Source organism: Bos mutus, chromosome 3, assembly GCF_027580195.1.
Source record: "Bos mutus isolate GX-2022 chromosome 3, NWIPB_WYAK_1.1, whole genome shotgun sequence".
NCBI lineage: Eukaryota > Metazoa > Chordata > Mammalia > Artiodactyla > Bovidae > Bos > Bos mutus.
The window spans coordinates 111,411,181-111,425,908 of record NC_091619.1 but is presented as its reverse complement, the minus strand read 5'-3'; the positions used below and the strand labels follow the sequence as shown (position 1 = coordinate 111,425,908).

Sequence of the window (14,728 nt, the reverse complement as noted above, 5' to 3'; positions counted from 1 at the left end):
CCCTCCAGGAGTCCCGCTGGACTCCACTGAGCGTGCGAGTTTGGCCTGCCGGCTGGTGACACACCTGTCAGAAAAGATGGTGCCACACCCATGTGACCTGCAGCAGGACTTAGAGGCTAAGATGCCAACTGCATCCCAGGTCACACAGCACACGAGTGACGGAACCAGGACTTGAACACTACCTGTCACTGACTCTTTAGGTCACCATGAACCGCCTCCCGTGGGACTAAGGCCACCAACATGTAGGACTGTTGGGAAGACAAAACACACCCACTTATGTAAACTGGCAAGTGCAGAGAGCAGATTGGGGAATGATAATAACAAGCTGCCTTTCCATCGGCGCATGGAAAAGAGCATTCTCTAAGGTCTTGGAAGAGACTGCAGCAGAAGACACCAGAAAGACCACATGAGGCCATGGGGATAATTGAGAAAACACCAAGGAGCTAGGAAATACAAGCCTAGGCCCGGGCGAACATCGGGGGGTTTTTCTTGTGGCAGGACAGAACGCGATGAGCCCAAGCTACTGCCAGCATCACAAAGATGTTCTACAGTTTATCCAAAACACACACCAGTTTGCACATGCCCCATGCTTTCCTTATGCCAACTGGCTGTGATCAAATGAATGCCATCTCTGCTACCATTAACCTGCCTCCAGATAGTTGGCAGTGAACTCATACCAGAAGCTTAAATCCCAGGTTCCAGGGCAAAATTTTTCACTATTGCACTTTTTGAAATAAATGGGTACCCTGTCACTCTGGACAGACCCACAACACTCTTTTCTACACCAGTGAGGATTCTGGCTGTCATCGGCCATGCTGCTGTCATAAGTTTGAGAAACACTCTTTTTAAGAAGGTTTAAAAATTGCAGGCTGAGATGCTGGGGACAAGCTTGCCAGGGTACATAAGATCCTGCTCAGGAGAAGGAAAAGGCTTTGAGGGTTAGTGTCCACTGCCTGATGTTGGCCGGACTCCAGCAGCCTGTTCCTAGGACAGGTCTCAGGATCAAACCAGGAAGCCCTGGAGGCTCCCTGAGAGCTGGTTCTGGAAGCATCTTTCATGTCCCAGCTGTCCCCATCGGGACCATGTCAGGCTCACCATCCACATCGCTGGGCACTTGGCCAAACATGGCCAGGTAGGGCTCATAGATGACTGAGCGGAAGATCCACCTCCAGCGATGCTCGTTCTGTCTAAGGATCCCCTGCCTGGCCACACCAAAGGCCACCATCCACACGGCAAAGAGGAACAGGAAGAAGAACACGTCGATCAGCTGTCGAGGGAGGAGGACAGAAGAGCAGCGTCAGGACTGCACCAGGGCGGCTCGACTGCTCCGCTGACCACAGAGAAGGGCAGAGGGGCCCCAGGGACCTGCGGCAGCCAGCATCATCCACCCACCAATTTTTAGACATGCTCATCATCACCCCCGGGTCTCGGGGCATGCACTGATGGGTGCATCTTTGCTTGCAGGTTCCCAGGCCATCTCAGAGCAGAGACTTTCTGAATGAGACCTGCCTGGGAGCAGAAGAGGGCCCCAACTCCACAGTGCCCCACTCCTCTCCAGCCAACCCCTGAGCTATTGCTTTTTTTTTTTTTTAAGGAAAATAAAAGCTCTCCTTTTTAAACAACAATACACCATTTTATTGTTTTTAATGTTCTGCACACACAGCATGACTTCATGGTGACTCGATGCCCCAGATATGCTTTGAATTAAAACCACAAACTCAGAGGAGCTCAGCGCTGGAAAGGAACCTCGAGATGAGCTCATTCAAACGCCCATCCGATTTAAAGACAAAAACACGGAGGTTTGGGTCACGTGGAGAACGAGCTGGGAGAAGCAACGTGGTCAGCGTGTAATTATCTTTCTGTTCTCTGGCCCCATGAGATGGGTCTGGTGGTGCTTCCCTGAGGTCTGTATTATGTGGTTATAAGATTAAAGTTCCATACCTCGCTTTGCTCCTAGCTCACTGCATGTCTCCAGACAAACATGTGAACCTCCTGAACCCAACTGTCCACATCTATGAAATGAGTGTAAAAGTCCCTATCCTGCCTACGCACACGTGCTCAGTCGTGTCTGACTCTGTGACCCCGTGGACTGTAGCCCACCAGCCTCCTCTGTCCACGGGATTCTCCAGGCAAGAATACTGGAGTGGGTTGCCATTTTCTATTCCAGGGGATCTGTTCCACACAGGGATTAAATCTGAGTTTCTTGCATCTCCTGCATTGGCATGTGGATTCCTTACCACTGTGCCACCACTAGTGAATACTTAAGACTCAAGTGAAAGTACTTGGTAACATGGACGGTCTAAATAGAGATCTTTACTAGGAATGTGCTGAGTTATGCAGTTTGCTCCCAACAGTCATCTTTCATTAAATTTTAACCTGGAAGGGGCCCCTGAGGAAAACAGATCAAAAAAAACAAACGCTACTGATTATGAAATGCCACCATCCCTCTGTGGAGAAAAAGTTCCTCTCAGCAACGAAAGGAACTCTGGGTATAGTCAGAAGAAGGACAACTAACCACAGATACTCTTTATTCTTACCATCCTCTGCAACATTATAATCTTGGGTCCTAAATTTCTGCTGACCGTGAAAATGTGAATCAACCTTAGGGTGAATATAATGTAATCCAGGCAAAAAATCACTCGTCCCGAGTACAGTGAGGTTTTGTTAGCAGGGTGGAGCCTGTGGAAAGAAGGGAAAGACTTTGTGAGATGCTGACAACACATTTCAAAGCTGTGCTTTTGTATCACTTTTATTTATTTCTGGATTGTATTTGCTATATTGTCTTTTAATTTTACTGAAGTGTAGTTGATTTATAATCAAAGTTTTAGTTTTAAAAATAACCAAACGTGAAGAAACAGCCAAAAGCCTGGGAACTGAAAGTGGAAATAGACCAGGGTCTGCACCTGCCCTTCAGCCACTGAACACCAAGGGCCGCGTGCACTGCCCTCGTGACTCCAGGAGAGACGAGGACATCACACACAGCAGAGCTCCCAAGACTCCCGACACTTCAGCCCTTCAGCCTAAATACAGTAAGTCCCCTCCACATGGACCTTCGAGATGTGAACTTTCAAAGATGCAAATATGGGTTCCCACGTCCAGTTGTGTAAGTGAGTTCAGCTGTCTGGTGTGCACTGTCAAGAGCACGCATCCTGTAGATTGCGCTTTGTGTACTGCACTGCACAGCTCTGTGTAGCGTGGGCTTCCCAAGCAGCTCAGCAGCAAAGAATCTGCCTGCCAACTCAGGAGATGCAAGTTCAATCCCTGGATCGGGAAGATTCCCTGGAAAAGGAAATGGCAACCCGCTCCAGTATTCTTGCCTGGGAAATCTCGTGGACAGAGGAGCCTGGTGGGCTACAGTCCACGGGGCCGACAAGAGTCAAACACGACTCAGTGGCTAAACCACATTGTCGAGTACAGTAGTGCTGTAACTTCACTTCAAACCCAGGATGTCCAGAAGCAAGCGTAAAAGGAGCAGTGATATAGCTGCTTCGAGTTGGACTGTGAAGAAGGCTGAACGCCGAAGAATTGATGCTTTTGCACTGTGGTGTTGGAGAAGACTCTTGAGAGTCCCTTGGACTGCAAGGAGATTCAGCCAGTCCATTCTGAAGGAGCTCAGCCCTGGGATTTCTTTGGAAGGAATGATGCTAAAGCTGAAACTCCAGTACTTTGGCCACCTCATGCGAAGAGTTGACTCACTGGAAAAGACTCTGATGCTGGGAGGGATTGGGGGCAGGAGGAGAAGGGGATGACAGAGGATGAGATGGCTGGATGGCATCACTGACTCGATGGACGTGAGTCTAAGTGAACTCCGGGAGTTGGTGATGGACAGGGAGGCCTGGTGTGCTGCGATTCATGGGGTCGCAAAGAGTCGGACACGACTGAGTGACTGAACTGAACTGAACTATACTTTTCAAGGTACCATATTGTAAGATCAAAAATGTTTCATTTTTTGTGTTTGTTTTTAATGTATTATTTGAGTGAAAATTACTATCAATCTATTACAGTACAGTACTATATAGCAGATTGTGTTACATGGGTCCCTAGGCTAACTTTGTCAGACTTAACGAACACACTCCCCTGACATAACACGTTCGAACGGAGGGGATTTATTGTACTACTGTAGGACCCAATCCTGTTGTCGCTAACTTCCCGGCTCACAAGGCTTCCACAATGATGCCAACCACTTGGCACCTGAGCCTGCCAGGTTCCCCCCAATGAAACTTACCTCATTTGCACCAGATCATTTGATTAACTAACCATCTGCTAGCATGTTCACTGAAAACCTTATGTGCTTTCTAACTGGAATGATCCAGAAATCACGTCCAACCGTGATCCAAAAGCTGAGCCTTTAACCCAAGCAGAAAGGGAGGTTTCGAAGGACGAAATTGAGCTTTATCCAGTTCACATCATAGTGTGAGCACTCACTGTAAAGCTTCTCATTCTCAGATCAGATCAGATAAGTCGCTCACTTGTGTCCAACTCTTTGCGACCCCATGAATCGCAGCACCCCAGGCCTCCCTGTCCATCACCAACTCCCAAAGTTCACTCAGACTCACGTCCATCGAGTCAGTGATGTCATCCAGCCATCTCATCCTCTGTCGTCCCCTTCTCTTCTTGTCCCCAATCCCTCCCAGCATCAGAGTCTTTTCCAGTGAGTCAACTATTCGCATGAGGTGGCCAAAGTACTGGAGTTTCAGCTTTAGCATCAGTCCTTCCAAAGAACACCCAGGGCCGATCTCCTTCAGAATGGACTGGCTGGATCTCCTTGCAGTCCAAGGGACTCTCAAGAGTCTTCTCCAACACCACAGTTCAAAAGCATCAATTCTTCGGCGCTCAGCCTTCTTCACAGTCCAATTCTCACATCCATACATGACCACGGGAAAAACCATAGCCTTGACTAGATGGAGCTTTGTTGGCAAAGTAATGTCTCTGCTTTTGAATATGCTATCTAGGTTGGTCATAACTTTCCTTCCAAGGAGTAAGCATCTTTTAATTTCATGGCTGCAGTCACCATCTGCAGTGATTTTGGAGCCCCAACAAATAAAGTCTGACACTGTTTCCCCATCTAGTTCCCATGAAGTGATGGGACTGCATGCCATGATCTTCGTTTTCTGAATGTTGAGCTTTAAGCCAACTTTTTCACTCTCCACTTTCACTTTCATCAAGAGGCTCTTTAGTTCTTCTTCACTTTCTGCCATAAGGGTGGTGTCATCTGCATATCTGAGGTTATTGATATTTCTCCCGGCAATCTTGATTCCAGCTTGTGTTTCTTCCAGTCCAGCGTTTCTCATGATGTACTCTGCATAGAAGTTAAATAAACAGGGTGACAATATACAGCCTTGACATACTCCTTTTCCTATTTGGAACCAGTCTGTTGTTCCATGTCCACTTCTAACTATTGTTTCCTGACCTGCATACAAATTTCTCAAGAGGCAGATCAGGTGGTCTGGTATTCCCATCTCTTTCAGAATTTTCCACAGTTTATTGTGATGATCCACACAGTCAAAGGCTTTGGCATAGTCAATAAAGCAGAAATAGATGTTTTTCTGGAACTCTCTTGCTTTTTCCATGATCCAGCAGATGTTGGCAATTTGATCTCTGGTTCCTCTGCCTTTTCTAAAACCAGCTTGAACATCAGGAGGTTCACGGTTCACATATTGCTGAAGCCTGGCTTGGAGAATTTTGAGCATTACTTTTCTAGCATGTGAGATGAGTGCAATTGTGTGGTAGTTTGAGCATTCTTTGGCATTGCCTTTCTTTGGGATTGGAATGAAAACTGACCTTTTCCAGTCCTGTGGCCACTGCTGAGTTTTCCAAATTTGCTGGCATATTGAGTGCAGCACTTTCACAGCATCATCTTTCAGGATTTCGAATAGTTCAACTGGAATTCCATCACCTCCACTAGCTTTGTTCGTAGTGATGCTTTCTAAGGCCCACTTGACTTCACATTCCAGGATGTCTGGCTCTAGGTCAGTGATCACACCATCGTGATTATCTGGGTCGTGAAGATCTTTTTTGTACAGTTCTTCTGTGTATTCTTGTCATCTCTTCTTAATATCTTCTGCTTCTGTTAGGTCCATACCATTTCTGTCCTTTATCAAGCCCATCTTTGCATGAAATATTCCTTTGGTATCTCTGGTTTTCTTGAAGAGATCTCTAGTCTTTCCCATTCTGTCGTTTTCCTCTATTTCTTTGCATTGATCGCTGAAGAAGGCTTTCTTATCTCTTCTTGCTATTCTTTGGAACTCTGCATTCAGATGCTTATATCTCTCCTTTTCTCCTTTGCTTTTCGCTTGTCTTCTTTTCACAGCTATTTGTAAGGCCTCCCTAGACAGCCATTTTGCTTTTTTGCATTTCTTTTCCATGGGGATGGTCTTGATCCCCGTCTCCTGTACAATGTCTCGAACCTCATTCCATAATTCATCAGGCACTCTATCTATCAGATCTAGGCCCTTAAATCTATTTCTCACTTCCACTGTATAATCATAAGGGATTTGATTTAAGTGGGTGTAAATACGAATAGAAAAGCTTCTCTGCTCCATCAGAACCAGGAATTTCACCTTGAAGCTACTGGGGAGGCAGGTCTGGAAGGAGCAGGACTGGGCAAGGGGGTTCACGGTTTGGGTGCACCCCAATATCCCTATCAGGTGAAGTCATGTTGCTTTTTCCCTCCAAACACAATTTCCAACTGGTTTTTCCAATCATGAGTTCTGAGATTGAGGAAACCTTGCAGCTGGGAGGGCAGGCTCCAGAACCAACATTCGAGTTGAAGTTAAATGCATGTTAGATTATATGGCCTCAAAGCAAAATGCTGTGTGATATTTACACCTTCATCATTCTCTAGGGCCCTCAATTTCTAATTTCCTCTCCCCAAATTATACAAGCGCAAAGAGAAAAACCATGAAGAACCCCTTTCCAATTACAGATCACCAAGAGGGGGGATGAGAGGAGACACAACTTTATATCAACCAGGCTGTGTCTCTAAGAGGCAGAGACAACAGGCATTTGTAATAATCTCTAAATGGGGGGGACAGGGAGGATACATAGCAACTGGGCAGCCCCAGACCAGCTCACCCTCCGGCCACGTGATGGGAAGAACTGTAAGCAAACCAATTCTGGGGTTCAGAGGGACTGCTGTAGTAAGAAAACATTTTTTAAAAGGAATAGCCACCGCTTTTCTGAATGGTGTTCTGGAGATAGTCTATTCCCTCAAAGCTCAGTTGGTAAATCATCTGCCTGCAATGCAGGAGACCTGAGTTCGATTCCTAGATCTGAGTGGGTGGAAGATCCCCTGGAGAAGGAAATGGCAACCCACTCCAGTATTCTTGCCTAGAGAGTCCCATGGACAGAGGAGCCTGGCAGGCCACAGTCCACAGGATCGCAAGAGTCGGACACGACTTAGTGACTCAACCACCACCACCATACTCATAACGTTGCTGCTATTGCTGCTTAGTCGCTAACTCGTATTTGACTCTTTGTGACCCCATGGACTGTAGTCCACAAGCTCCTCTGTCTGTGGAATTTCCCAGACAAGAATACTGAAGTGGATGCCATTTCCCCCTCCAGGGGATTTTCCCGACCCAGGGATCGAACCCGTCTCCTGCATTGGCAGGTGGGTTCTTTAGCACTGAGCCACCAGGGAAGCCCTGTATTCATAAAATATCAGGACCATATTTCACCCTATCTCACATATCTTGGGCTTGAAATGTCTCTCCTCCTTTCCACCTGAGAGAATCCGCACACTGACACTTGAAGATGTGCTGAGGACTACTTACCGAAAGACAATCCCCGCTATGAAGTAGAAAAGCCCAAGTGAATCCATGACGTTCCACAGGTCGGTAAAGTAATTCACGCCGTTCACGCACCACTGCAGAGCAGAGGGACAGAAAGGACACAGCAGCTGGAACATCAGCTGCGTCCAGGTTTATTCACGCTCACACATTTCTCTCCAGATCCATTTTGAGTCCATGATGTACCAAGTATGCCCTGCAACTGACCCCTGTGATTCCCGGGGGATTGGAAAGTAAGGTCACATGCCTGCTGTTCTGTTGCTCATATGTTGCTAAGAAAGTCAAGGAAAAAAAGACACAGGGATCCTTACTGTTCTTTAAAAAGGAACCTGCAGAACCTGTGTGGGCCAAGTTGGAACCCTCCCCCAACCGCCATGTACAGTGGTGTAGGCTGCACACTGGACAACTCTTCAAGGCTGTTACCCATACTGCCGTCATCACAGATTTGTGTGTTTCCTATAAATATTTTCCGACACATGACAATAAAACGTCTTTAAAAAGGGAACATTTTTTTGGAAGTTTTAAAAACCCTTTTTTGCACGCAGGTGCTATACATGGCACCTAAGGGAACAGATGTGGTCACAGAAATGACTGATGGGAACAATGTGTCTTAAGGATCTTTTTGTCATGATATGTATATATCAGTCATGATTTCTCAGAAGAAAGTATGTCAGGAAAACACTTGAAGAGGGATAAGATTATCCATTAGAAGAGGCTGCATCTGGACAGCCTCTCTGGCAATCCGTCCACTAGATTTGGGTGATTCCAGGGAGGTCATCTCACCTGTCATTTGCTCATCCAGTCAGAACATATTTTACTGAGAGTCCACAGGATTGCAAATACCTGTGGTGGGCTCCTGAGACACAAAGACATCAGATTGGGTGCAACGTGGACTCTGAAGGAATCCACTGGCCCATGCGAAAGATAGACGTTAAACATGTTTAAAATGAAACGTGATAAGGGTCGGAGGGGAGGTAAGACCAAAGGTCCCAGTGAGCTCAGATAAGGAAACCATGTACCTGCCTTACTCAGGGAAGAGGAAAATAACAACAAACACGCGTCATCAAAGGAACACGGCACTTTTCAACTCTACTACATGAACTCACCACCATGGGCCACCCGCTATCCAGATATCTCCTTTCCTATTCTACACCTGAAACCAGGGCCTGAGAAAAAGAAGCAAAGGAACTCGCCCAAAGACAGAAAGGCAGTAAGTGGTGGGTCTCGGGGTTCTGAAATCCAGTTTCCTCTCTCCAGCATCACCCTGCTTCTTTACAGTCCATGGGGATCCCCCAGTCTTAGACTTGGAAGAGATTCAAGAAACAGCATCAGTTTCTCAGGAAGCCCTTCTCTTCACTCGTTGATAAATGCAAATGGCAACTTTAGTGGGCAAGGGGGTGAGAACATTATGAAATCAAGCACCAAGAAAGTATTACAATCCCCCTGGTGTACCAGGGGAAGGGGTGGTTAGGGAGTTTGGGATGGACAGGTACACACTGCTATATTTAAAATGGATAACCAACAAGGACCTACCATACAGCACATGGAACTCTGCTCAATGTTGTGTGGCAGCCTGGATGGGAGGGAGTTTGGGTGAGAATGGATACATGTATATGTACGGCTGAGTCCCTTCACTGTACAGCTGAAACTATCACGACATTGTTAGTCGGCTATGTGCGTGCATGCTCAGTCGATTCAGTCGTGTCTGACTCTGCGACCTCATGGACTGTAGCCCGCCAGGCTCCTCTGCCCATGGGATTCTCCAGGCAAGAATAGTGGAGTGGGTTGCCCTCTCTTCTCCAGGGGATCTTCCCAACCCAGGGACTGAACCTGGGTCTCCTACATTTCCTGCATTTGGCTGGTGGGTTCTTTACCAGTGAGCCACCAGGGGAGCCCTTAATTGGCTATACCCCAATACAAAATAAAAACTTAAATTAAAAAAAAATACGAAAAAAACAAAAATCCCCCAGATATAAGCAGCCTGATCTGACCCTGTTCCCCTGTGGGTGGCGGATCTCATGGGCTCAGAACGGTCCATTGGGTGACCCCAGTGACGTGGGTCCCCACCCACCCAGGGCAAGATGAGGGCGGCTGGGACAGGCTCTCCCTGCCACCTACTTCCCTCTCTGAGACCTTGGCCTGCGAGGCAGGTAGGCACAGGGCAACAGGGCAGCGCCAGCCTGGCTCAGCCTCTGAACCCGTGATGGGAGGAACGGTAAGTACATCAATTCGTCGGCTGGGAGATACTGTTACAGTAAGAAGACATCTTTAAAAAGGAACAGCAGTCTCTTTTCTGAAAGGAATGCCAGGGTCAGGCTACATTCATAAAACACCATATTTCACCATCTTTCTCAGGATTCGAGGGCCTAAAGAATGAGTGTGCTCTCCATGAAGGGATGCTGGGACTTGCCTCATTTTAAATAAACATTCACAGACTGCTTAACAGACCTAAGAGCTATTTAGCAACTAACTCTGTTTGTTCTCATTGATTGCCTTGGTTAAAAATTCCAATTAACAGAGCAACCTCTGCCACCACCATCCCCCCACGGGCAAGGGGACCCAGGCAGACACCGAGGAGCATGCGTTTGACACCCAGACACGATCTGAAACAGGTAGCATCCCGCCTGGTTTTGATTTTCGCTAACAAGTGTGAATTGGGTTAATTAAGACAGTACTAGGCTGGCAGACCTGATGGTTTGAGGAAACCAACCGCATGGAGGATTCCAAAGGCCTGAGACTGCACACCTGAGGGGAAACAGCGACCTCTAGTGTCAGAGTTCTGTAATGACAAGAATCAGCAAGGCTGGCTGGCATCGAAGACTGGCTCACAGACCACACAATCAGAGCGGCTCTCGGATGGCAGGGCTGGCCTGGGCCCCACGCTCCTGACCCTAAGCATGTCCTTCACCATTGCCTTAATACGCAAGGTTGCTGGATTCAAACTGCCCCTTCAAGAAGAATTTTTACAGGATGAACCTAGAGCCTGTTATACAGAATGAAGTAAGTCAGAAAGATAAAAACAAGTATCGTATATTAATGTATATATATAGGCCTTCCCTGACGGTTCAGTAGTAAAAGAATCTGCCTGCAATGAAGGAGACGCAGGGGATGTGAGTTCGATCCCAGGGTCAGGGAGATCCCCTGGAGGAGGAAATGGCAACCCACTCCAGTACTCTTGCCTGGAGAATCCCATGGACAGAGGAGCCTGGAGGGCTAGAGTTCATGGGGGTCGCAGAGTCAGACATGACGTGACTGAACATGCACGCGTACAATGTATACATGTGGAATCTAGAGATATGATTAGATATGAATCTAATCGCAGGACAGGGATGGAGACTCAGACAGGGAGAACAGACTTGAGGGCACAGCTGGGGAAGGACGGGGTACAAACTGAGAGGGCAGCATTGACGCACACACCAGCACGCGCGAAACAGACAGCTAGCGGGAAGCTGCCGTGTAACACGGGGAGGTCAGCTCGGTGCTCTGTGATGACCTAGAGGGGTGGGATGGGCAGGTAGGAGGGAGGCTCGAAAGGGAGGGAGTGTATTTATACTGATAGCTGATTCACGTTGTACAGCAGAAACCAACACGACATTGGAAAGCAATTATCCTCCGACTAAAAATAAATTTAAAAGAATAACTTTTTACAGAGAAAGAGAGGACAAACTTGGACAGAGCTGCTGCTGCTGCTGCTGCTAAGTCGCTTCAGTCGTGTCCGACTCTGTGCGACCCCATGGACTGCAGCCTACCAGGCTCCTCCGTCCATGGGACAGAGCTACACGTGGTCAAATATCAACTTGGACAGAGCTACACACGGTCCAATATCACCCATTTGGAAGGCAGGACAGCTGGGACCCAGTCGGACGCTGTGGGCATCACGTCAGGCCTGGGGAATAACTGGGAGCACACTAGCCCGCCGTCCTCCCACGCAGAGTCCCCGCCGTGTCTCTCCTGGGCAACTCTCCACGCACTCCGCCTGCCCAGAGCCCCTCTCCAAGCTAAACACACCTGTCCTGAGACTCCTTCCTGCATGACCCAAATCAGTGATGAGCAGTTGATATGCATCCGAATCTGAAGGGACACGCTTGTGCTGAGAGGACTTAGAATTTCACTCTCTTGGGTCCTCTCCGCCAATCTCCCCATCAACTCAAAACTCGCTCATTCTACACTACCTGCCATGCTCACCTCCTCTCCTTGAAAGCTCTCAGAAGTGACCCTGACGGTCATCTCTAACTGGTAAAAAGTCTATGAGGACAGAGATGTTTGCCTGCTTGGTTCATCCCTGGGGTCTAAACACTGCCTGGCACCCAGTAGGTGCTCAATAAATATCTGTTCAAAGAAGGAGGGCGTGGATGAAGTGTGTTGGCTTGAGCCAGGATGACTCTCCCTGCGTCCTCCATTCAGGCCCAGCTCTGCCCCTGAAGCAGTCCAGGAGACGCCCTCTCTCTGGACCTGATGCTCCTTTAGGTGCCTGGAGGATACAGATGACCTTGGGAATCACATCGTAGGCTCTGTGATGAAATGCAGCCAGGAGGCAGGGTCAGGAGTGGGACTAAGGGAGAAATGTTGGGAGTGTGAGTAAGGGGCAGTTAAGAGCAGGAAAAGAACTTTTTATCAATTGTTCTAAGAAGCAGCTGCCAACAGCACCCACTGCCCAAAGAGCTACCCCTGAGCCCTTCCTGCGAGCTTCTTCCCCAAAGCCTGGCTCTGGCCTCAGGGCTCCCCACTTATTCTCAGTCACAGCACAGCTCTGGGGTTCAGTCAGGAAGACCCTGCCTTCTCAGTTCATTTATTAAAAAGATACACACGCTTGCCGGAAACGCAATAGCGCCAGCTCCTATGCTAGTACCCAAGGATTAAATGTGAATAAAAACCAAATGTCTGAATGAAGTCATTTCCCTGCCACCCACTTCTGGTCAGGAGCAGAGTTTGGGCGAGGAGCTGGAACTCCGCAGTAGAGTTGATGCGGATGAGATGGGCGAGGTTGCCTCACAAGGCATCCGGTCCTGTGGCTCCTCTCTGGGACTTCCTGTGGCTATCATTTCATAGTTCTATGTACGTTAAGTCATTATACTACATACCTGGAATGGATACAGGGCTATGTCACAATATTTCAATAAAACAGAAAAAAATTACCGCTTACAGTAGGAAAGACGCCCATTTAAGGACAGGAAACCAGAAGATCAAAGAAATTCAATTACTACCATGCTATTGAGAGTCCCTTGGACTGCAAGGAGATCCAACCAGTGCATCCTAAAGGAAATCAACCCTGAATAGTCATTGTAAGGACTGGTGCTGAAGCTGAAACTCCAGTACTTTGGTCACCTGATGCAAAGAGCTGACTCATTGGAAAAGACCTTGATGCTGAGAAAGATTGAGGGCCAGAGGAGAAGGGGACGACAGAGGATTACATGGTTGGATGGTATCACCGATTCAATGGACATGAGTTTGAGCAAACTCTGGGAGATAGTGAAGGACAGGGAATCCTGGCATGCTGCAGTCCATGGGGTCACAAAGAATCAGACACAACTGAACAGCTGAACAACAACCATGCTGTTTGCAATTCCTGCTGGTTTTCTCTTTCTCTCTCCCTCTCCACTTCTTTGGGCTCATGACTTATTTCCCTGCTGGGCATCCCCCACCCACAGAGGACAAGAGGTCTGCTAGCCTCCAAGATGGTGTGAGACTCAGGGCTTTCCCCCCGCAGCCAGCCAAAGCCCCTCAAACTCACCCTTTCATCGTCTTTCTCTGCAGTAGCTAAACTTTCTCTTTGATGTGGCTTTGAAAGGTAGTCAACCACGCCCGGGAGTGGAGCAAAGGCAGGGAGGCAGGGCCCCAGCCCCGACCCCACTGGTCTAGGAAGAAGCATGTGTGACCCTGGGCAGTGCCAACTCCCATGACAACATAACTCAAGAGGTGCTAGTTTAACTTGGTTAACTCTCACGACGGCCCATTTCTAATTGTTGACTCTCCTTCCATCTTTCTCTGATTCTCTCATGCAGGTATTTTCACACCCTGGCTGCTGATATGCAGTTAAGTCCAAAAAAGAGAGAGAACTAGCAAGTAAAGACAGCACTAATAGACTGCATGGAAGGAGTTGTGGGTCAAACCATGTCCCCTCCAAATTGATACTTCTAAGGAATCCCCCCCCAGCACCTTGTTTGGAAGTAGAGTCCTTGCAGGTGTGGATTAGCTAAAATGAGGTCATACTGGAGCAGGATGGGCCCCTGACCCAACAATTAGTGTCCTCATGACAAAGGGAGGCTGGGACAGAGACACGCACATGGGGAGAAGGTGGTGTGGGCATGAGGACAGGGATCAAACAACACATCGCCAGCAGAGGAGCAGCAAAGATGGCCAGCAAGTCTCCAGGAACCAGGGAGGGGCCTCAAACAGGCTCTTCCTTGCATTCTCAGAAGGAACCAACCTTGCCCACAACCTGATCTCAGACTTCTGACCTTCAGAACAATGAGGTGATGAACTTGCACTGTTTCAGCCACCTGGCGGTGCTTCATCATCGCAGCCTGCCCTAGCCCTGCTATCATCGCAGCCCTAGCCCTCATGGGCTCATACAGAAGGTCCCTGGGCTGAACTGTGACCTCCTGAGCCAGTGCTGGGGCTCCCGTGAGGCTGATCCGAAATCACAGAAGCCTTTTGCACTTTAGCAGGACCAGATCCTGGGGGAGACCTGCTGGGGGAGATTATCAGACCAGAAGCCTGATAATCTCACCATGCTCAACACACTTCCACCTGTACCCCATCTCCAGTCCACACCTGAAACTCCCACCTACTGGACAAGCAAAGGCAGATTCAGGGCACTGGTGCCAGGACTTCTGCCATTCCTTGTGCCCATGGCAGATGCTGCTAATTCATTAAGGTGCGCTCCTGCTGAAAACAGAGCCTCAGAATCTTTCTCAACCCAGGGATCCTGCTGCTGC

General features: G+C 48.3%; 1 protein-coding gene across 2 annotated transcripts in view; it reads right to left on the bottom strand.

Annotated features, from left to right (window-relative positions):
- Window positions 1-14,728, bottom strand: part of TRPM8 (transient receptor potential cation channel subfamily M member 8) — an 86,431-nt gene that overhangs the window by 28,774 nt on the left and 42,929 nt on the right. For both annotated transcript variants that reach the window (XM_005902599.3, XM_070365397.1), the window contains 3 exons: window positions 7,776-7,867; window positions 2,538-2,679; window positions 1,096-1,267 (listed from right to left, as the gene is read on the bottom strand). In XM_005902599.3, coding sequence (XP_005902661.3) covers window positions 1,096-1,267; window positions 2,538-2,679; window positions 7,776-7,867 — 406 coding nt within the window. The remainder of the gene's footprint in view (window positions 1-1,095; window positions 1,268-2,537; window positions 2,680-7,775; window positions 7,868-14,728) is intronic.